Source organism: Lynx rufus, unplaced genomic scaffold (assembly GCF_022079265.1).
Source record: "Lynx rufus isolate CCGP_SWC_20201006 ecotype Redwood Valley unplaced genomic scaffold, mLynRuf1.p SCAF_24, whole genome shotgun sequence".
NCBI lineage: Eukaryota > Metazoa > Chordata > Mammalia > Carnivora > Felidae > Lynx > Lynx rufus.
Window position 1 is genome coordinate 14,528,950 of NW_025814839.1, and position 23,297 is coordinate 14,552,246.

Consider the following 23,297-nt stretch of genomic DNA (forward strand, 5'->3'; position numbering starts at 1 on the left):
CCCAAAGCCCTGCCTCCTTGTCACGGGTGTTGGTCAGGCAGATGGGTGGGTGACGGGGGTGCCCCCTGGGGACCTGGAATTTCAGTTCCATGGAGGGTTCAGATTCTCTCCATCCTCAGTTATGGGGAGGGGTTGGAGAGACCCCTCTAGATATGGCATTGGAATTCCCAGCTAATGCCGTCCTTAGGAAGGCGCTGTGTTCTCTCAGTCTGTGTCAGGATGTCATTGTGGAAGGGGTGAGCAAGCTACTTCAGCACAGAGGTGATGGAGCTGGGAGTGCTTTGCAGAGTTGGGACTCGTGGGGATGGTCCTGGATATGCCATCACATCCTCAGCACAGGAAACCATGGAGGATTGGAGTCAGGAATGGGAAGTGTTGGGAGGAGACTCATGTTTCCCTCAGCACTTAGATCCTTCGGTAGGGTTCTGAGCTCCCGAATTCCTGCCTTTGGTTTGTTCTTCCGATGGTACAGTGGATGGTTACTGCTTAGTCCCTGTCCTGAGTGCGATGAGGGCAGCTGTCACGCTGTAGGGGTTTGTGGGCTGAATGTAAGCTGGATAGACCTGGTGGCCCCCGGTGTGTGGGCTACAGTCACTACATCCTAGAACTTTGCCCTGAGCTGAAGTGTTGAGGTGTGTTTCTGACCCTTGAACTGACTGAGAATCACAAATGCCCCACATACAGGAGCATCACTAGTACTGGCTGGTCCCCATGAAGCAAGACACATACTGTACCTCTGCCTTACACCTTCACGTTCTGAGGAGGGACACTGACAACCAGTGCCTCACCTGAATCATGGCCTGGGGACGTCACCTGCAGAGCTCACACAGGTCTGGCATCCTTCTTTCTGTGACAAATTGGCATACTGAGCCAGAACTTTGTCCGTCTTCCTTGGTCTGCTCTTGATTAGTGTGTAAACACCTTGCCAACAGCTCATGAGGTTGCTTGTCTTGCTCCAGCCTAGATAAGAATCCCCGGGGCCTTCTATTGCTACTGGCTGACTCTGGTGGGGACGACAGAGATGGAGCTGTCTTTGTTCATGTCCCATTCTGGCTCCCTGTGCAATGCAACACCTTCTACCCCAGCTCCTCCTGATCTTTCCTGTGTGTGTGGTTGTGTGTGTGTTATGATCAGATCCCACACTGAGTTTATGGGGTTTCTCCCTTGCCTCTGTCTCTTCAGTTTGTGTAGTTCATAATGAACATTTAAAACAACGAATGGAAGAGTTTGTCTAGGGGTGGCAGTGGTTCTGGGTAGGTTAAATGGGGGAGGATGTCATTCTCCCCAGCAGGACCATTGGAATGAGGGAAGCCTGAGTGGCCCCCCCTTTGTTCCTTGGGGTCTTAGCTTTCCCAGTTGTGGAATAGGTTCATGTGGATGCTGATCCCAAAGTTTCTATCATCTCATAGGTAGATTTGGGGACTGTTCACTGCTTAAAAACTCCTGGGGGCCCCTGTCCTCTGACCCACTCTTGCCCCAGAGCATGCTGTCCTTGGAGGCTCTGTTCCTGGGCATTCCTGCCCCCCAACAAGTCTGGTGAAGGCAGCTCCCGGACCCTGATGAGCTGAAGGCTCAGACAGGGTATCTGTCCAACCTAGGACTGGAGGACTGGCAGAGTGAGTGTGGCCTGCACCTCTGAGAGGCTGACATGAGTGCCTCAGGCCCTGCAGTGTGTTTGTCCAAGAACACAGGTGCGCTCTGTACACGGCCATAGTGTTGGAGGCTGGAAGAGTCCTCAGGGCCTGGTGTCTGGGGTCACTGCAACGTCTGGGAAGCTTGGCCTTGCCATGGGCCTCTGGCTGGTCTGACCTCCCTTAACTCTGCTCCTGAGTTTGAAATGTCTCTGTCTTTCATACAATCACTGGCAGCCCTTTGTGTGGCTGAGATGGTGCCCTTTCCTATTCACCCTGTTCTCCCGTGACCCACCTGCCCCAAATGTTATGAAGTCTGACATCACCTGCTCCATCTGTAATGCAACCATAACTAATGTGTCAGGTCCCCAGACTTTCATGACTGAGGTCTCAGGCAGTGCCAGGGTGACGCTAAGCCTCACTGACCACACACAAATCTGAACAGACCCATTGTCCCCAGGACCCTCCTTGTTTCTGCCTGATCCCCACTGGGACCCCAGTCTGTCTCACTGGGCCCATCTCCATTCCCATGGGGACAAGGACTGCAACCGTTGAGTTGGGACCATTTGTTCTTCAGGCCATGGCTGACAAGCACACATGGAAAGTGGGTAAATAGGTTCTCACTTGACAAGTCTATCCCTAATTACTGAGGCTTACCCAGAGTTACGTGGAACAGTGAATGCACACCAGATATGTCAGTGATATGTGCTAAGGTCTTTATTGAGCACAAGTAGAAATAGGGAGGGCGTGTGACCTGCCTGGTCTGAGCTGCTCCAGGGGTTGGTTCTCAGGGCTACACAGTGGGCTGGGGAAGGGGTGTCTGGTGAGGAAGGCCCCCATCCCGGAAGCCTTGGGAACCTAAGAGCACTCTGCGGGGACCACACTCTTCTCCACAGTGCTCCCCTCGTGCGTGACCTGGCAGGTGAATCTGCCGCGAGATTTCCACTGGTTCGGTGACAGGCTCAGGTAGCTGCTGGCCGCGTACTTGTTGTTGCTCTGTTTGGAGGGCTTGGTGGTCTCCACGCCCTGGGTGACGGGGGTGCCATCTGCCTTCCAGGCCACCGTCAAGCCACTGGGGTAGAAGTCACTGATGAGGCACACCAGGGTGGCCTTGTTGGCGCTGAGCTCCTCATTGGAGGGTGGAAAGAGGGTAACTGAGGGCGCGGACTTGGGCTGACCTGTGGGGCAAGGGAGAGGTAACAAGTCAGAGTTCACATGCTTATTCAGTCAGCTCCTATCTCTGTCCTGAAGTGGGATACAGCTCTGTCATATCTAAAGCTTGGTCCTCAGTTGCCTCTTGCTCCCTGTGGTCTGGTCAGCGGTGGGTAAGGTCACTCACCTTCTGTTGGAGAGAAACTGAGTGTCCATCTGTTGGGAGATCTGAGCCCAACTGTGGCTCTCGTCCCTCTTCAGGTTCAACTGTACTCATCACTTTCCTAATTGCCTCTAGGCTCCCGTGTTACTGACTTTTATCGTGCTTGACACCTAATCTTTCCCTGTGGAACCTGTCTATCCTGTGGCATGTCCTGCCAGGTCCATCTCCAAGGGGTGCTCATGCAGGTATCTGTCTGTCCTGGTGTTAAGCTCTCATCCCCTTCCGGGAGGGGGTTTCTTGGCCACATTCCCACTGATCCCTCATTGCAGCCCCTGCCCACCTCCTGACAAAGCCCCTCTAAGGTTGCCTGAGGGGGAGAGAGTGTCTGCCCTTGGGCTGGAATCTAGTCTAGCAGGTGGAGGCTTTCTGGAAGAGGTGAATCTGCTGTTCTGAGGCTGGAGCTGGGGCTTCTCTGAGGGGTCACTTTGCACGTGAAGTTATCTTGGGGTGTCTGCTGTGCTAGCATCACAGTGTGCCTATCATTGGCAGCCATCCTTGTCTCCCGTCCCTGAGGAGTCACCAGCCCCAGTATCTGCTCAGGGGTCTCTCCTCCAACATTAATATGGGTGGGACAAGCTTTGGGGCCTGAGTGTCCTGAGCCCTGTCCTGTGTGAGGAGGTCCTGTGTGTCCTGGAGAAGGATGAGGGACCCAGCACTCTGAGGCCACCTTGTCCCAGGAAATCCTCCTTCTGTTCTCGTTTCCCTTGGCTTGGGTTCCCTTTTATTCCACAGGCCAACCAAGAGTTCCTCCCAAAACCTCTCAGTAGCTCCCACCTAGAACCCGGAGAGCATAGAACCCAAGTGTGATTGATACACACTTGGACAGATGAGCTATGCAAGCATCCTTTACTGGTCCTATGGCCCTTGTGCCCCAGCCCAGGTTCCCCAGTCCTGTGTTCCTTCAGTCCCTCATTTCCCCACATCTGGGGGATGACAGACCCCAAGGAAGCTGATTGTGTCAGAGTCCAGAGGAGAAGCCCCCTGAGAGTGCTCTGGGTCACAGTGAGGGGGAACAGGAAGGGGTCCTTGGGACTGACCTGAGCTTCCCCGACCAGGAGTCTGACAAGAGAGGACAAGCTAAAGTGGTGAGGGACAGCTCCAAACTGTGAAGGTCCCAGACCTTAGAGAGTTTCAGACCCCAAGCACAGTTATCGCAGAAAGAAGAGAAAAATTCCCCCAATTTTCACTCTGGTTGCCAAAGAGAGAGAAAGGGGGAGACTCACCGAGGACGGTCACCTTGGTCCCTCCGCCGAAAACATAACACAGTGATACAGCTTTGAACACAAACCCTCTGTCAGCCCTGGCACCCTTCCCCCTTCCCCAGGCCCACCTGCAGCTGCTTGGGAGGCTCAGAGTCCAGCCTCCTCTTTGTGGGGGTTGGGCTGGCCCATGGGAGCTTGAGACAGGGCACCCCCTCCCCAATGCACCTTCCCTTCCTCATGGGTGAGCTTCCCCCCAGCCCCCACCATGGTTGGGTAGGAGGGAATGCCTGAGTGACATATCATAACTCAGGTAGCTCCTGGAAGGAGCTCTGTGTATGGCTCAGCTTGCTTGGGGAATGCTACCTGGGAGATCGGACAGCACAGTTTCCAACACAGACATCATGGGGCCTGTGCCTTCTGCAGAGCTGAGGCCTGTGGAGGGTTCTGGATGCCACCACATGTCCTAGACACATGCCCAACATGGCCACGTGTACAATAGCAGGCGTGTGTGTGTGTGTCCTGGTGTGTGCATGCAAGTTTATTGGGTGTGTGTGCATGTCTATTCTGTCTGTGTGACTAGGGGCCTAGACCTGCCCTTCTGAGCTAGCTCTGCTAGCTAGCAGTGGAGTCTTCCTGGTTCTCAAGGCCCATTCACAACTTTCCAGAAAATGACTGTGCGCACAGGTGGATCCATGACACAATTCAGAATGGGATCTTGACATGGATTCATGGCCCCAATGAATACGCACGGACATTTTAACTTTAGTGGTATTTTGTGCATAACTCCAAGGTGTCTCTGTCTCCCAGGGGCCTTGAATACAACTGGGTCCTCCGTGACACATGTGGAAGGAGAGGCCCCCAGTGGGAGTGTGGGAGATGCTGACCAGGGTCTAGAGACTGAGTTTCCTGTAATGAGTGCAGCAGGGCAGGTCTGGGGAAGGGAACAGTGCAATGTTCCCAGGGAGGCAGGGGCACGGGGCCCCTGTGGAAGGAAAGATTCTCTAGGATGTGATGATGGGAAGTTTCGAAATGTGTAGGAAACCACAAAAGGCATGGCCTTGCGTGGGGGCCTTCAAGGAAGGGAGACATCCCAGTGAGTTGGGCTGGTCCCAGTGAATAAGGTCCCAGGACCGGAGTGGAGACTGGAAACGAACCAAGAGGCCATGGGAATCAAGGGCTATGATCCTGAAAATGGTTGGGGTGGAAATGGCCTACAGAAGTCTATCAAGATCCACAGGTGTGGACCTTGGTACTCTGGGTCTTGCTGCTTCCGTTGCGAGTACAGAATATTGTGTGTGCAAATTTGGGTGAGTGGGAATCTGTTCCACAAAGAAATATGGGGCTGCTCTGCTGGCTCTTCCCCATAAAGCCAGTGAACCTGTGTTCACTCCAAGGATGGTTGAGTTCAGGGCACAAAATGTTAAACACAAATGACCAGATAGTGTGATTTCTGATTGAATAAAGGACATTTTATTGAGCATTGATTGAATGAAGGGAGAAGGGCTGGAATCATCCTGGTGCAAGGGGAATCCTTCCTGTAGGTCCAATGGCTGCACACACCCTTGGGTTGGTGAGGGCCTTGGGGACCTAAGAGCACTCTGCAGGGACCACATTCTTCTCCATAGTGCTCCCCTGGTACGTGACCTGGCAGGTGAAGCTGCTGAGAGATTTCCACTTGTCAGGTGACAGGCTTATGTAGCTGCTGGCCCTTACTTGTTGTTGCCCTGTTTGGAGGGCTTGGTGGTTTCCATGCCCTGGTAACCGGGGTGCCGTCTGCCTTCTAGGCCACCGTCAAGCAGCTGGGGTAGAAGTTATTCATTAGGTAGTCTTGTTGTCGCTGAGATCCTCAAGGGAGGGTGGGATGAGGGTAACTGAGGGTGAGGAGTTCGGCTGACCTGTGGGGTGGGGGAGGGACAGGAGGTCAGAAGCCCAGCTTCCGCGTTTGGGGTCACTTCACTTGACATCGGCCTTCACGTGGGTACAGGTACCTGAACATTCAGTCAGGCACCCAGTTCTCACTCTGCGTCCATGTGAATCCATGTTGGGGTGGGTGGGTGGGTTAAGGTGTTATTCAATCATCTCCCCACCTTTGCTGGGAACCTTTGAGGTGGATTCCTATCACCACCCATCCCAAGACTCTTCTGAGATCTTTCCTTCCACCCAGACATCTAACTCTCACTGTCCTGCTCCTGCCTCCTCTGACTTTTGACAGTGTCTGTCTCAGCTCTACTTTTGTCCTCTGTGGCCAGGGCTATTATGTGAGCTCTCTGACCTCCTATTGGCTCATCCTGTGGACCATTCTATCTTGAGTCTTGTGTGAGTTCTTTGCCCTAAGGGTCTGTTTTTACCCAGATGTGTCTCTCCTGGGCTGTCCCTGATGGGGTAGGATCCTTGCTGATCATACAGAGTGTGTCTGCGTGGCCTTGCATCACTCTCAATCCATAGCCTTTCTGCAGCCCCAGTCCCCATGTCCTGCAATCAGTCATTTCATGAGAGCTTTCATGCCATAGATTCTCCTGTGTTTGTTGCAGATGTGTGTCCTGCAGGGACTCAAGAGTCCACTCATGTCTCACATCTTCTCATTCCATGACTCTTTCTCTGGCATCTACTCCTACAAGCGCCATCCTGCGTCTGGAAAGTTTGTCTGAGTCCCCAGGCCAACTCTAATGGCCACTCCCTAAGGCCTGGGGGGAGCTCTACCTGCACCACTGCTGACTCCGGACCCTGATCCCCAGGCTCTGCCCTGAACCTTGTCGTTTGTGTCCTCAGCCTTGGCTCTGAGGGTGCATGGCCCAGTAAATACTCCACATTGTCACCCCCTCAATGCTCCCTGTTCTCTCTTCCCTTTTTTATGGGTACCCTTAGTGAATCCCAGAGACAAACGTTGTCCAAGGCCTTACAACAGTAGACAGAAAAGAGCACATGTGGGACCCAGGATGACCTGGCGGACACACAGATGAGTTTTTAGCTCATCCCGACCATCCTCTGCCTCTCAGTAGGGGAGGGGCTGTGTTGAGCAGAGAAGCAAGCAGGACAGTGTAGAGGGAGGGAAGGAGATCAGGGTCCCAGGGACTGGGGTCCCAGATGAACGAGTGACCAAGTTGAGAAAAGACACAGAAAGAAAAAAAATATCAGAAAATTTCCCAAAAATGTGGGAAAGTAGGGAAAGAGGGAGAAGATGAGACTCACCTAGGCTGGTCACCTGGGTCCCTTCGCTGAAAAGAAAACACTGTGATACATGCTAATACAAAAACCAATGCCTGGGAGTCCCTGCCCCACCCCCTAGACCCCCCACTTGCAGCTGTGATGGAGGAGGTGGGGGCACTGCTCCATGCTGGTGTCTTTTCAGTTGGGGGGCCACAGGTCTTCCTCTTCTAGTGGATAACAGGGTCAATGTCCCCATGTGTGAAGCCACAGGATCCTGGAATCAAGTCTTCCAAAGAAGTAGGTGTCTGAATGCTGTCCCAACCTATAACTTCTAGGAATTGGAATGAGTTTGTGGAGGGCCTCTCTGTCACTTGCGAGGATCTACGGATTTGAAGAGGAAATCGCTTCTCTATATGTTGAAACATCCTAATTTTTTGGTGAGACAATCAGGTGAGGGAGGGAGTTTAACCTTCATCCCAAACTTTTCTCTGCAGGTGATAGCAGGTTGGCCTGTGTGCATGGGCCACTGGAAACTTCCTATGCCCCCAACCATGATTCCATAGAGCTCAGCTTTATTTTCCGAGGGGATGTCCTAGTTTGGGACTGTCCCAAGTGAAGTCTGTCCTGTTCTTGTGGGACGTGCCAGCCTATGTCCTGGTGACTTGGGGAACAGCCCTAGCCAAACCCCTATCTAGTGCCATGTTGGGGAAGGTTGGCTGTGTGACTGTTGCTCTGCTTGTTTCAAGGAGTCTTAAATTCCATCTGCCACAAAAAGGAACTGGCATCAGTGACCACTTTCAGGCCTGGAGCGGGTAGGCACAAGTGAAGTAGAATATGTTGTCCATCAGATAGCAGGAGCTATAGAGATCACCTGGGGTCTTGTGAGTGTACCCAGGAGCCACCTGAAGAGGCTCCGACTAGACTAATGTCCATAGATGCGGCTACATTTCCATATGTATAGTGGACAACCCAATGCATTCCACCAGCCTATCTGGTCAATCCCAGGATGTACCAGGTTACCAAATGGAAGTGAGTCATCAGGGGAGGGTGGAGGGAGCAGGTCATCATCCTGTGAAGTAGGGAAGAGCAGGGAACGGTGCACATTTCTTCTTTTCCCTGCACATGAAAGGTACTCCCCACCTAGGTATGTGGCAGCCCTCCCAGGAGAAGGAGAACAGAAATGAAATATTGCCACGATGCACCCTTTCCATCTGATGGACGGAGTCATTGAACATCAAAGCAGCTAGTCCTACCTAAAAATGTCCACTCGATGTGGGTCCTTTGATGCAAAGTCGCCAAGTGTCCAGGGAGGTGATTCTGACGTTGTACAAACTGGATCTCCTGAAGGATCTGATGCCAGAAGCCCTTGGCAGGATGAGGAAGCAGAGTGGATGGCTCAGATACAACTCTGGGAGGTTGTGGCTGTATCCCCACCATGGGACAGTCCCAGGACCAGCAGCTCAGCCCCCGAAGCCCCTTCCTTGCAAGGAAAAGTAGAGTGATTTGGGAGATTCTTACAGATCCAAGACACGTGAAGACACATACCCCAATCACACTGTCAAATGTTATTCAATACTCAGAAAGAGAAAAGGAAGTCCCCCCAAATAATGATAGCATCAACAATATAATTCCATGCATTCACTTGTGACAAGTTTGAGATCTTTGATGATAAGTATTTTGGTGGTTAAGGATTTATTCTCAGTGTCTACATCGGTTTGATCATGCTACTTTAGTTTCTGTTTAGGCCTTTATCTTCTGGTACACAGATGAAATCATTATTGAGAAAAAGATATGATATCTGGAATTTGTTTCCAAATATTGCATAACAGAGCAATTATTTTGTTATTGCGTCAGCATCATCAAGGTATTGATAGATTGGGACCTAGTTGATGGGAACATGGAGGTATTCTTCTTCCTCTATCTCCCTTTCTGGTGTTTTCATTTATCTTTAATGCACACTTCACAAGAAAATTACGAGAAGAGATGATAGTGTGGGGCAGTACCAGATGTGGGGTGATTTTGGCATTCTACAGCAGGGTCATGGATATGAGTTACACCTAGGTGGCCTTCTCCCTCATTTGGGGCTCAGCATTCAGATCCATGAAATGTGGCCAGCAGTTGCTGTGGGATACTAAGACCCCCTAGTATCCTTCTCCCTCTTAGGCTTCCCTAGGGCTGGGGTGGCTGGGATAAAACTCTAAGGGGTCCCTGTGCTCTCAGAACTCCTGGGCTTTGTAGGCTCTGTCCCTGGGCTGACCTGGCTCCCTTGCAGGTCTGGTGAAGGCAGCTCCTTGTCTGTGATGAGCTGAAGACATAAACAGAGGGCTGGTTGTGCCTGCATCTCTACGAGACTGACCTCTACTGCTTCAGTGACCTCAGAATGAGTATGTCTCTGATAGGAGTCCACAGGTGCATTCAGTATTCAGCCACAGTGAGTGATGGAGGCTTGTGCATTGGCAGTTCGGTGGGCCCTCAGTACCTGGGGAAGGGGATCCTTACTTTGCTGTAGCCTTCAGGCCATACAACTCTGCCTGGGCTGGTCTGCACCAGCTGAACTATACTCCTGAATTCAAATTGGCTCCCTCTCTTTGGGATAATCATTGGCTGCCCATTATGTGCCCAAGAAGGTGTCCTTTGTCATTTACTCAGTTCTCCATGTCTCTACCACATACAGGGTCATATCATCGCGTTCATCTATAACCTAACCATAAAGTAACTCTCTCCTTGATCTCAGTTCCGATGATGAGACTTCACGATTGAGGTCCCAGCTCCTCTGTTCGGGTCCCTTTGAGCCTGACCTGGACCTAGGCCCAAAACCACATAGACTGGTTGTCCTTGTGCCTCATCCTGACCTCAAGTTCCCAGCACTAGTGTGGGTGAACACTGCTGTCTTAAAGAGTGTTCCAGGGCTTCCTGAGTTGGTTGGGAGAGTCAAGTAGGTTCGGGAAGGAATAGGCTACAAGATGTGAAACTGTTTCCCAGTAGGCCTTGTTAGCATCTTTACTCACCTAACATGAATTATGAGTTTGAGAAATGTACTTCTAAGATGCTTTCCATGGCTTCCTGCTAACGGGCGAACTATGGACCCCCTCGTTTGTTAGTCATTCTCCCCTCTGGATCACTAGTATGGAACTGGGAAATTCACTTCTGTTCCTAAAGACCATTGTTTCTGCTCAAGGAGCTTGTTCCTCCTTACTGTTGCTTCTGCCCACTGCTGGCTCCTGGGACTCTCCTTGTTTCTCCCTGATACCCTGCAGGCCCTCCCTGGTCCTTCTCACTCAGTCTCTCCCTTTCCAGGTGGCAAAGACTGCATCCTGGGCGCTGGTACTGCAGGATTATTTCCTACTCTGGGTCACACCCAGGGGGATACAGCATCAATGGGGTCCTTTTAGGGTTAGTTGGGTGGATGGCGGTTAGTTAGAATCTCATACCATTACTGTCCCTTCTCTTAATTACTAAGCCGGTTAACTCAGACATAAACAGACAGAGAATTCACATCAGAAATGTTGAATGATAAATGATAAGTTCTTTATTGAGCACAAATAGAAACCGGGAGGGTGTGTGACCTTCCTGGTCTGAGCTGATCCAGGAGTTGGCTCTCAGGGGTACATGGTGAGCTGGGGAAGGTGTATCTGGGTGAGGAAGGCCTCCATCCCTGACAGTCTCGGGGACCTAAGAACACTCTGCGGGGACCACACTCTTCTCCACAGTGCTCCCCTCGTGCGTGACCTGGCAGGTGAATCTGCCGCGAGATTTCCACTGGTTCGGTGACAGGCTCAGGTAGCTGCTGGCCGCGTACTTGTTGTTGCTCTGTTTGGAGGGCTTGGTGGTCTCCACGCCCTGGGTGACGGGGGTGCCATCTGCCTTCCAGGCCACCGTCAAGCCACTGGGGTAGAAGTCACTGATGAGGCACACCAGGGTGGCCTTGTTGGCGCTGAGCTCCTCATTGGAGGGTGGGAAGAGTGTGACCGAGGGGGCCGACTTGGGCTGACCTGTGGGGTGGGGAGGGGCATGAGTCACAGATCAGGTGTCCATGGCTGAAGCTCCTACCTCAGTCCTGATGTGGGGAACAGCTCTGTCATGTCCATGGCTTGGGTCTCAAGGGCTCCAGCTGGCTGAGTTCAGGTCAGCCATGGGTAGGGTCACTCACCTTCTGTTGGAATGAATCTGACTGCCACATTCAGTAGTGTGTGGGTCCCTCCATGGCCTCAGACTCTCTCCCGGTCACATGTCCTCCTAATCCACACAGTCCTCCCCCTGGGACTTGGTGGCACTGGCTCTGAGACCTGCTTTCCCTTGTGATTCTGTCTGTCATGGACGTTGGCATCACTGCCATATCCGCCAGGTCCCTTACCTGGTTACCCTGTATCTAGTCTGTCCTTGTTGCAGGGCTGTGTTCCCATTTGAAAAGTAGGTTTCCTGCCCCCAGAGCCCCTCACACCATCATTGCAGCCTTGCCCACCTCCCAACAGGACCCCCACCCCCGACCCCGGGGATGCTGAGTGGGTAAGAAATGGGAGTTCCTGGAGCTGGATTACAGGGAGTCTTGTAAGATGGAGAGTTTTCAGGTGAGGTGAATTTTCAGTTTTGAGGTTAGGCCATGTCTGTTCTGAAGGGTCTCCCTGTTCTGTGAAGTTTATTTGGGTGTCTGTCTGTTTACCATTTCTGGAAGGCTGGCAGTCAACGTCCCTGTCACCTGTCCCTATCAGCGGACTCTGATCCATGTATCTGCTCATGGACCACACCCACACCTCCCTTAGAGGACACTCTCCTGAGACCTGTTCTGATCTTGGTGTCCTTACTGTTCCTCTAGAGGTGGGAAGTCCCAGTACCCTTGGGCCCTTCTCTTCTGACAACCTGCCTCCTCTTTCACCCCCTTGTCCCACTTCCACCTCCATGTCCCCAAGTCCCGAGACCAATGCTCTGCTCTCTGTGCTCCAGGCAGCCCTCCAGCTGGGACGAGCCAAAGACAGAATACTATGCCTGAATGTCCCCAGTATCCTTCTCACACCCCGTGGCCCTGCTAGCAGCCCAAGCTCCCCACTTCTTTGCCTTCACCCCTCAATTCTCCTTGGACTCGCGGAACCCAATTTTAAGGATGGGCTATGTCTGTTCTGAAGGGTCTCCCTGTTCTGTGAAGTTTACTGGGGGTCTGTCCATCGTTAGATTTCTGAGGTCTTGGCAAGACCTGTCACCTTTTCCTACCTGGAGACCCTGGCCCAACGTATCTATCTGCTCAGGAGGCTTTCCTGCGGTGGTGAAGGCATTTACTTTGCTGCCTGAGTGTCCTGAGACTGTCCTGTTGCTGGCTTCCTGAGTGTCCCTATGGAGGTGGAAGGCCCAGAACCCACGGCCCCCTTCTCCTGTGATGTCCTTCCTTTCTTCCTGACCCCCTTGTCCCACTTCCTTCTCCATGTCTCCAAGTACCGAGACCAAGGCTGTCCTCACTGTTCATCAGGCAGTTCTCTGCCTTGGATCCCCCAAGGATGGAAACCGGTGCCCGAGCCATCCCCAGAATCCTTCCCACACCTCACGGTCCCTCTGGCAGCAGGAACCCCTACTCATTTGCCCTTCACCCTCAATTCTCCTCGGACTCTTGGAGCCCAGAGACATTGAGTGGTGAGCTGACCATCCCTGAGTCCAGAGGAGAAGATTTCCTTGGGGAGAGAGCTGGAGTCACAGTGAGGCCTGAGTTCAGGTCTAGATTAGGAAGGGCTCACGGGGACGTCCCCTGTAGCCCTGAGCACTTCTGACAATATGGGGCCAGTGGAGGAGATAAGGGGCAGATAAAAGAGGCAAAACTTACAGACCCCACAGACCTTCAGCCCGAGCCCAGGTCACAATAGAAAGCAGAAGAAAATCACCTGAAATTGTATACTGGAGCCAAAAGAGGAGGAAAGGGGAGACTCACCGAGGACGGTCAGATGGGTCCCTCCGCCGAACAAAGCACACTGTGACACAGCCTGGAACACAAACCCTCTGTCAACCCCTCCACCCCTGACCCAGGCCCACCTGCAGCTGCACGGGAGGCCCAAAGCCCAGCCTTCTTGTCACGGGTGCTGGTCAGGCAGATGGGTGGGTGATGGGGTTGACCCCTGGGGACCTGGAATCAGTTCCATGGAGGGTTCAGAATCCATCTATCCTCAGTCATGGGGAGGGGATGGAGAGATGCTCTTTAGGTATGGCATCAGAATTCAGCTAACACCATGCTTAGGAAGGTGCTCTGTGCTCTCCTCAGTCTGTGTCGGGATGTCATTGTAGAAGGGGTGAGCAGGGGTGTTTCAGCACAGAGGTGATGGAGCTGGGAGCCCTTTGCAGAGTTGGGACTCATGGGGAGGCTCCTGGATATGCCACTACGTCATCTGCAGGGGAAGCAGTGGAGGTTTGGGGTCAGGAATGGAAAGTATTGGGAGGAGAATCACGTTTCCCCCAGCACTTAGATCTCTCTCTTAGCCCCGATGTCCCGAATCGCTGCCTTTGCTGGTTCTTTAGGAAGGTAGCATGGTCACTGTTTAGTCCCTATCCTGAGCTGTGAGGGCAACTGTCATGGTATAGGGAGATGTGGGCTGAATATAAGCTGGATAGACGTGTTGGGCCCCTGGTGTGTGTGGATGCAGCCACTACATCCTACAGTTTTGCCCTGAGTGGAAATGTCGGAGTCTGTGCCTAGCCTTGAACTGACTGAGAATCACACATGGCCCACATACAGGAGCATCACTAGCACAGGGTTCCCCCACCAAGCTGGAAAACATACTGTACCTCTGCACTGGACCTTCACGTTGTGAGGAGGCTCTCTGACACCTATGGCCTTCTCCTGCATCCTTGCCTTGGGATGTCACCTGCAGAGCTCACAATAGGGGACACACAGGTCTGGCATCCTTCTTTCTTTGTCACATTGGCGCACTGAGCTAGAACTCTGACTGGCTTCCTCGATCTGCTCTCGATGAGTGCGTAAACACCCTTCCAGCTTCTCATGAGGTTTCTTGTCTCACTCCAGCACAAATAGAATCCCTGGAGCCTTCTATTGCTAGTGGCTGGCTCTGGTAGGGATGACAGAGATGGAATTGTCTCTGTTCATGTCATATCCTGGCTCCCTGTGCAGCACCTTCTACCCCAGCTCCTCCTGATCTTTCCATAGAGATGCCCACCATGGCAGTGTTGTAAATGGACCAGTGTCTCTGTGATCATCATGAGTGTGCATGTATGTTTCTGTTTGTTGGGACCTGTGTGTGTGCTTGTGTGTGTGTTATGATCAGATACTACACTGAACTCCTAAGTAGATGAGTCAGTTGAGAAACCTGTCAACAGCGCATTTCCAGAATCTGAGTCTTGATTTATAACAGACACCCTAGGCAGGTTAACGAAAGACCAATGATGGGCTCATGGGTTGGCCTGGCCTCGGAGGGGTCCCAGAAAGCAAAGCTGGAGTCTGTTTCCCAGAGAACTTGGATGTAGTGTGAACCAAGAGACACTGGTGGGGTGAGATGCCAGCAGTGGGAGTGTGGGTGTGAGTGACCAGTGCCCAGGCAGGGGCTCCTACAGTGAGTGTGACAGGGAGTCTGTGGGCGGAGGACAGTCAGTGTTCCTGGGGAGGTAGGAGCAGGTGTTCTCATGAGAGAGGGAGGAGGCTCTAGGTTGTGACAATTGGGAATGTCCACATGGGGTAGGAAACCAGGGAAAAGCTGGCACTGAGTGGGGGTCTATAGGAAGAGGAGAGTGGGAATATTCAGAGGAGGGCTTCTTGTAGATGGTGAGGTGCCAGGTCCAGGGAGAAACTGAGGAATTATCCAAGAAATCCAGGGGATCTGGTATCAGTGAGGGAAGCTATGACTGGCAGTGGGCATGGTTAACACAAGAAGGAAAGCTAGAGACATTGTGGAGGATGGTCTCTTTAATTTCTGTTGTTTTGATCTCCTGTTCAGGAGTATTGTGTGACAATTCTGGCTGAGAGCAAAATAACCCCTCATGAAACATGAGAACGCCTTCACTGGGCTCTTTTCCCAAGGCCTAAAGAATCCTGTTTTCCCCCAAAGATGGTTGAGTTCTGGACTGAAATGTTAAGCCCAAATTACCAGACAGCCTGAATTCTGATTGAATAAAGAACATTTTATTGAGCATGATTGGGTGCTGGGAGGAGGGCTGGGATGATCCTGGTGCAAGGGGAATCCTTCCTGGAGGTCCTGTGGCTCTCAGCCCTTTGAGTGGGTAGGGGATGTCTTGACCTAAGAGCGCTCCTCAGGGACCACATTCTTCTCCATGGTGTTCCCCTTGTGCGTGAACTGGCAGGTGAATCTGCTGTGAGATTTTTACTTGTCAGGCAACAACCTCAGGTAGCTGCTGGCTGCATACTTGTTGTTCTGTTTGGAGGGGTTGGTGGTTTCCACGTCCTGTGTGATGGGGGTGCCGTCTGCCTTCCAGGCCACTGTCAAGCAGTTGGGGTAGAAGTCACTGATGAGGCACACCACGGTGGCCTTGTTATTGCTGAGCTCCTCAGGGGAGGGTGGGCTGAGGGTAACTGAGGGCGAGGACTTGGGCTGACCTGTGGGGTGGGGGAGGGACAGGAGGTCAGAAGCTCAGCTTCCACGTTTGGGGTCACTTCACTTGACATCGGCCTTCATGTGGGTACAGGTACCTGAACATTCAGTCAGGCCTCCAGTTCCCCTTCTGTGTCCATGTGAATCCATGTCGGGGTGGGTGGGTGGGTTAAGGTGTTATTCAATCATCTCCCCACTTTTGCTGGGAACCTTTGAGGTGGATTCCTATCACCACCCATCCCAAGACTCTTCTGAGATCTTCCTTCCACAGAGACATCTAACTCTCACTGTCCTGTTCCTGCCTCCTCTGACTTTTGACAGTGTCTGTCTCAGCTCTACTTTTGTCCTCTGTGGCCGGGGCTATTACGTGAGCTCTCTGACCTCCTATTGGCTCATCCTGTGGACCATTCTATCTTGAGTCTTGTGTGAGTTCTTTGCCCTAAGGGTCTGTTTTTACCCAGATGTGTCTCTCCTGGGCTGTCCCTGATGGGGTAGGATCCTTGCTGATCATACAGAGTGTGTCTGCGTGGCCTTGCATCACTCTCAATCCATAGCCCTCTGCAGCCCCAGTCCCCATGTCCTGCAAATTAGTCATTTCACTAGAGCTTTCATGCCATAGATTCTCCTGTGTTTGTTGCAGATGTGTGTCCTGCAGGGACTCAAGAGTCCACTCATGTCTCACATCTTCTCATTCCATGACTCTTTCTCTGGCATCTACTCCTACAAGCTCCATCCTGCCTCTGGCAAGTTTGTCTGAGTCCCCAGGCCAACTCTAATGGCCACTCCATAAGGTCTGGGGGGAGCTCTACCTGCACCACTGCTGACTCTGGACCCTGATCCCCAGGCTCTGCCCTGTACCTTGTCGTTTGTGTCCTCAGCCTTGGCTCTGAGGGTGCATGGCCCAGTAAATACTCCACATGGTCCCCTCCTCAATGCTCCCTGTTATCTCTTCCCTTTTATGTGAGGACACTTAGTGACTCCCAGAGACAAAGGTTGTCCAATAGGAGGTCTTACAAGGGTGGACAGAAAAGAGCACATGTGGGACCCTGGATGACCTGGCGGACACACAGATGAGTTTTTAGCTCATCCCGACCATCCTCTGCCTCTCAGGTGGTAGGGGAGGGGCTGTGATGACCAAAGAAGCAAGCAGTACATTCTGTAGAGGGAGGGAAGGAGATCAGGGTCCCGGGGACTGGGGTCCCAGATGAACGAGTGACCAAGTTGAGAAAAGACACAGAAAGAAAAAAAATAGCAGAAAATTTCCCAAATATGTGGGGGAGCAGGGAAGGAGGGAGAATGTGAGATTCACCTAGGACCGTCAGCCAGGTCCCTCTGCCAAAAACAAAACACTGGGATACAGCGTAATACTAAAACCACCACGTGGAATCCGTCCCCAAACCCCTAGACCTCCGCCTGCAGCTGTGATGGAGGAAGGGGGGCACTGCTCCATGCTGGTGTCTGCTCAGTGGGAGAAAAAGGTCTTCCACCACTAGCAGATAACAGGTTTAAGGTCCCCAAGTGTGCAGCCAGAGGATGGTTGGAGTCAATTCTTCTAGAAGAAGTTGGTATCTCATCTGCTGTTTCTACCTGTGTCTCCTGGGATTTGAATGAGTTGTGGAGGGCCTCTGTGTCACCATGAGTAAGGATTTATAGAATGAAGAGGAAATCCCTTCTGTGTTTGTTCAAACAATCCTAATTCCTTGGAGAGACCATGAGGTGAGGGCAGAGGGTGGATCTTCCCTCCCACACCTTGCTCTGCAGGGAACAGCAGGTGGGCCTGTGTGTATAGGCCACTGGAAACTTCCTATGCCCCCAACCATCACTTCATAGAGCTCAGCCTTATTTTCCAAGGGGATGTCCTTGTTTGGGACTGTCCCATGTGAAGTCTGTCCTGGTCCTGTGGGATATGCCAGCCTGTTTCCAGGTGACTTTGGGAACAGCCCAAGCCAAACCCTTATCTAGTCCCATATTGGAAAGGATCTGCTGTGACTGTTGCTCTGCTTCATTCAAGGGGCTTAAATGCTGTCTGCCACGTAACGGAACTGGTATCAGTGACCACTTTCAGGCCTGGGGCGGGTAGGCACAAGTGAAATAGAATATGTTGTCCATCAGATAGCAGGAGATATAGAGATCACCTGGGGTCTTGTGAGTGTACCCAAGAGCCACCTGAAGAGGCTCCGACTGGACTAATGTCCATAGATGCAACTACATTTCCATGTGTATAGTGGACAACCCAATGCATTCCACCAGCCTGTCTGGTCAATCCCAGCATGTACCAGGTCACCAAATAGAAATGAGTCAGCAGGGGAGGGTGGAGAGAGCCGGTCATCATCCTGTGAAGTAGGGAAGAGCAGGGAACAGTGCACATTTCTTCTTTTCCCTGCACATGAAAGGCACTCCCCACCTGGGTATGTGGCAGCCCTCCCAGGAGAAGGAGGACAGAAATGAAATATTGCCATGATGCGCCCTTTCCATCTGATGGACGGAGTCATTGAACATCAAAGCAGCTAGTTCTACCTAAAAATGTCCACTTGATGTGGGTCCTTTGATGCAAAGTAGCCCACTGTCCAGGGAGGTGATTCTGACGTTGTACAAACTGGACCTCCTGAAGGATCTGATGCCAGAAGCCCTTGGCAGGATGAGGAAACAGAGAGGATGGCTCAGATACAACTCTGGGAGGCTGTGGCAGCATTCCTACTATGGGAGAGTCCCAGCACCAGCCGCTCAGCCCCTTAGTCCCTTCCTTGCAAGGAAAAGTAGAGTGATGGGGGATTCTTACAGACCCAACAGTCCTGAAGACACCCGACCCCCGCAATTACAGTGTCAAATGATTTTCAGTACTCAGAAAGAGAAAAGGAAATACCCCCAAATAACAACAACATCAGCAGTGTAATTCCATGAATTCACTTGTGAAACTTTGAGGTCTTCAATGATGAGTATTTTGGTTGTTAAGGATTTACTCACAGTTTCTACATCGGTTTGATCATGCTACTTTAGTTTCTCTTTAGGCCTTTATCTTCTGGTACACAGATGAAATCGTTATTGAGAAAAAGATATGATATCTGGAATTTGTTTCCAAATATTGCATAAGAGAGCAATTATTTTGTTGTTGTGTTTACATCATCAGGAAATTGATAGATTGGGACCTGGCTGCTGGGAACATGGAGATATTCTTACTCCTCTGTCTCCCTATTTTGGTGTTTTCATTTTTCCTTAATGCACATTTGGAAGAAACTTATAAGAAGAGATGATTAGTGTGGGGCAGTACCTGATGTGGGGTGATTTTGGCATTCTACAGAAGGGTCATGGACATGAGGTAGACCTGGGTGGCCTTCTCCCTCATTTAGGCCTTAGCAATTGGATCCATGACATGTGGCCAGCAGGTGCTGTGGGATACTACCATCCCTAATTTTCCTTCTTCCTCTTAGGTTTCTCAAGGGTAGGAGTGGCTGGGATAAAACTCTAAGGAGTCCCATGTCTGCCCCATTATGATCTCAGAACTTCTGGGCTTTGTAGGCTCTGTCCCTAGGCTGACCTGTCTCCCTTGCAGGTCTGGTGAAGGCAACTCCTTGACTCTGAATACCTGGACACATAGACAGGGGGCTGGTTGTGCCTGCTTCTCTTTGAGACTGACCTTGCCTGCTTCAGTGACCTGGGCGTGAGTGTGTCCCTGATACCTGGTCATGGGTGCCCTCGGGATTCAGCCATAGTGAGTGAAGGATGCTCGAGCCTAGGGGGATCTGCAGGCCCTGAATACCTGGGGAAGGTCCCTGATTTTGCTGTAGCCCTTAGGCCACACTCACTCTGCTTGAGCTGGTCTGCACCAGCTGAACTATACTCCTGAATTCGAATTTTCTCCCTCTCTTTTGGAAAATCATTGGATACCCATTATGTGCCCAGGATTGTGTCTTTTGTCATTTACTCAGTTCTCCATGTCCCTACCACATACAGGGTCATATCATCGACTTCATCTTTAACCTAACCATAAAGTAACTCTCCTTGATCTCAGTTGAGATGATGAGACTCTTCATGATTGAGGTCCCAGCCTCCTGTTAGGGTCTCTTTGAGCCTGACCTTGACCCAGGCCCATCAGAACATAGACTGGTTGTCCTTGTGCCTTATCTTGACCTCAAGTTTCAGATACTAGTGTGGGTGAACACTACTGTCTTGAAGAGTGTTCCAGGGCTTCCTGAGTTGGTTGGGAGAGTCAAGTAGTTTAGGGAAGGGATAGGCTACAAGATGTGAAACTGTTTCCCCGTAGGCCTTCTTAGCGTCTTTACTCACCTAACATGAATTGTGAGTTTGAAAAATGTACTTCTAATGTATTGTTCAAAGCTTTCCATGGCTTCCTGCTAAGGTGCCAACCATGGACCCCTCATTTGGTAGTCGCTATCCCCTCTGGGTCACCCTGTCTGGAACCAGGAAGTTCACCTCTGTTCCTAAAGACCACTGTTTCTGCTCAAGGACCTCGTTCCTCCTTATTGTTGCTTCTACCCACTTCTGGCTCCTGGGACCCTCCTTGTTCCTCCCTGACGCCCTATGGGGACCCCTGGTCCTTCTCACTCAGTTTTTCTCCCTTTCCAGGTGGCAAAGACTGCATCCTGGGGGGCTGGTATGGCAGGACTATTTTCTACTCTGGGTCACACCCAGGGGGATAGAGAGTCAATGGAGTCCTTTTAGGGTTAGTTGGGTGGATGGCGGTTAGTTAGAATCTCATACCATTACTGTCCCTTCTCTTAATTACTAAGCCTTTAACCCAGACATAACAGACAGAGATTCACATCAGAAATGTTGAATGATAAACGATAAGTTCTTTATTGAGCACAAATAGAAACCGGGAGGGTGTGTGACCTTCCTGGTCTGAGCTGATCCAGGAGTTGGCTCTCAGGGGTACATGGTGAGCTGGGGAAGGTGTATCTGGGTGAGGAAGGGCCTCCATCCCTGACAGTCTCGGGGACCTAAGAACACTCTGCGGGGACCACACTCTTCTCCACAGTGCTCCCCTCGTGCGTGACCTGGCAGGTGAATCTGCCGCGAGATTTCCACTGGTTCGGTGACAGGCTCAGGTAGCTGCTGGCCGCGTACTTGTTGTTGCTCTGTTTGGAGGGCTTGGTGGTTTCCACGCCCTGGGTGACGGGGGTGCCATCTTCCTTCCAGGCTACCGTCAAACCGCTGGGGTAGAAGTCACTGATGAGGCACACCAGGGTGGCCTTGTTGGCGCTGAGCTCCTCATTGGAGGGCGGGAAGAGCGTGACTGAGGGGGCCGACTTGGGCTGACCTGTCGGAAGGGGGAGAGGCTGTAAGTCAGAGATCAGGTGTCCATGGCTGAAGTTCCTACCTCAGTCCTGATAAGAGGAACAGCTCTGTCATATCCATGGCTTGGGGCTCATGTGGCCCCAGCTGGCTGAGTTCAGGTCAGCCATGGGTAGAGTCACTCACCTTCTTTTGAAATGAATCTGACTGCCAGAATCTGACCCAATGTCTGGGTCCCTCATGGACTCAGACACTCTCCAGGTCACATGTCCTCCCATCCACAGAGTCCTCCACTGGGGCTTGGTAGCACTGGTTGTGAGACCAGCGTTCCCTTGTAAATCTGTGTGTCCTAGATGTTTGTGCCACTGCCATTATCCCCCAGGTTGCTTACCTGGTTCCCCAATAGCCAGTCTTCCTGGTTGCAGGGCTGTGTTCCCATTTGAAAAGTAGGTTTCCTGCCCCCAGAGCCCCTCACACCATCATTGCAGCCTTGCCCACCTCCCAACAGGGACCCCCGCTGGCAATTCTGAGTGGGTAAGAAGTAGGAGTTCTTAAAGCTGGATTCCAGGGAGTCTTCAGGTGTAGACTGGAGAGTTTTCAGGTGAGGTGAATTTTCAGTTTTGAGGTCAGGCCGTGTCTGTTCTGAAGGGTCTCCCTATTCTGTGAGGTTTTCTGGTGGGTCTGTCTAAACACTTACTGTTTCTGGAAGCCTGGCAGTCACTGCCCCTGTCACCTCTCCCTATCAGGGGACTCTGACCCCATGTATCTGCTCACAGAGCTCTCTTGCTGTGGCATGCTGTGAAGGGATGTACCCCTGCTGGCTGAGTGTCCTGACAGGACACTTTCCTGAGACTTGTCCTGATCTTGGTGTCCTTGCTGTCCCTCTAGAGGTGGAAGGTCCCTGAACCCTGGGACCATTCTCTTCTGACGACCTCCCTCCCCCAGACCCCCTTGTCCCATTTCCACCTCCATGTCTCCAAGTCCCCAGACCAATGCTCTGCTCGCTGTGCTTCAGGCAGCCCTCCAGCGGGGACGAGCTGAAGACAGAATGCTATGCCTGAGCCGTCCCCAGAATCCTTCCCACACCCCACAGCCCTGCTTGCAGCCCGAGTGCCCCACTTCCTTGCCTTCACCCCTCTCTTCTCCTCAGACTCTTAGAACCCAGCTTTAATGATGAACTATGTCTATTTTGAAGGGTCTCCCTGTTCTGTGAAGTTTACTGGGGGTCTGTCTGTCTTCAGATTGCTGAGTGCCTGGCAAGTCCTGTCCCTGTCACCTGTCCGTATCTCGAGATCCTGACCCCACATATCTATCTGCTCATGAGGCTTTCCTGTGGTGGTGAAGGCATTTACCTTTGTTGCCTGAGTCTCCTGACATCTGTCCTATTGCTAGTGTCCTGAGTGTCCCTGTCGAGGTAGAAGGTCCCAGCACCCAGGGCCCCTTTCTGCTCTGATGTCATCCCTTCCTCCTTGACCCCCTTGTCCCCCTTCCTCTTCTATGTCCAAGTTTTCAGACCAAGGCTCTCCTCACTGTGCTTCAGGCACTCCTCTGCCTGGGACCTCCCGAGGATGGAACCAGTGCCTGAGCCGTCCCCAGAATACTTCCCACACCCCATGGTCCCTCTGGCAGCATGAACACCCATTCACTTGCCCTTTACTCCTCATTCTCCTCAGGCTCTTTGAGCCCAGAAACTCTGAGTGGGGAGCCCACCATCCCTGAGTCCAGAGGAGAAGGTTCCCATGGGGAGAAAGCTGGAGCCACAGTGAGGCATGAGTTCAGGTCTAGATCAGGAATGGTTAATGGGGATGGTCCCCTATAGCCCTGACCACACATCGACAAGATGGGACCAGTGGAGGCGATGAGGGGTAGACAAAAGAGGCAAAATTTACAGACCCCACAGACCTTCAGCCTAAGCCCAGGTCACAATAGAAAGCAGAGAAAAATAGCCTGAAACTATACACTGCATCCAAAAGAGGAGGGAAAAGGGGAGACTCACCGAGGACGGTCAGATGGGTCCCTCCGCCGAAAATAGGACACTGTGATACAGCCTTGAACATAAACCCTCTGTCAGCCCCTCCACCGCTGACCCAGGCCCACCTGCAGCTGCACGGGAGACCCAAAGCCCTGCCTCCTTGTCACGGGTGTTGGTCAGGCA

The 23,297-nt window shown here is 52.0% G+C and overlaps 1 protein-coding gene, 1 pseudogene and 2 gene segments (V, D, J or C); all 4 read right to left on the minus strand.

The window, feature by feature from the left end:
- The window catches only part of LOC124518350 (immunoglobulin lambda-1 light chain-like), a 677,956-nt gene that overhangs the window by 21,868 nt on the left and 632,791 nt on the right, over positions 1-23,297 (minus strand).
- On the minus strand, positions 2,327-5,959 carry LOC124518468 (immunoglobulin lambda constant 6-like). The segment is given in 3 exon segments: positions 2,327-2,809; positions 4,230-4,372; positions 5,922-5,959. Coding segments are annotated over 3 exon segments (501 nt in total).
- LOC124518353 (immunoglobulin lambda-1 light chain-like) overlaps positions 10,862-23,297 on the minus strand; it is a 721,987-nt gene continuing 709,551 nt past the window's right edge. For 2 of the 5 annotated variants that reach the window (XM_047088339.1, XM_047088337.1), the window contains exons 3-4: positions 23,139-23,176; positions 20,681-21,167 (exon numbers count right to left, since the gene is read on the minus strand). In XM_047088339.1, the coding sequence (XP_046944295.1) occupies positions 20,848-21,167; positions 23,139-23,176 (358 nt within the window). In that variant the 3' untranslated portion in view covers positions 20,681-20,847. Of the gene's footprint in view, positions 11,348-20,680; positions 21,168-23,138; positions 23,177-23,297 lie in introns of those variants that run through there. The other 3 variants (XM_047088342.1, XM_047088338.1, XM_047088340.1) reach the window with 3 other exon arrangements.
- On the minus strand, positions 15,578-19,846 carry LOC124518469 (immunoglobulin lambda constant 3-like; annotated as a pseudogene).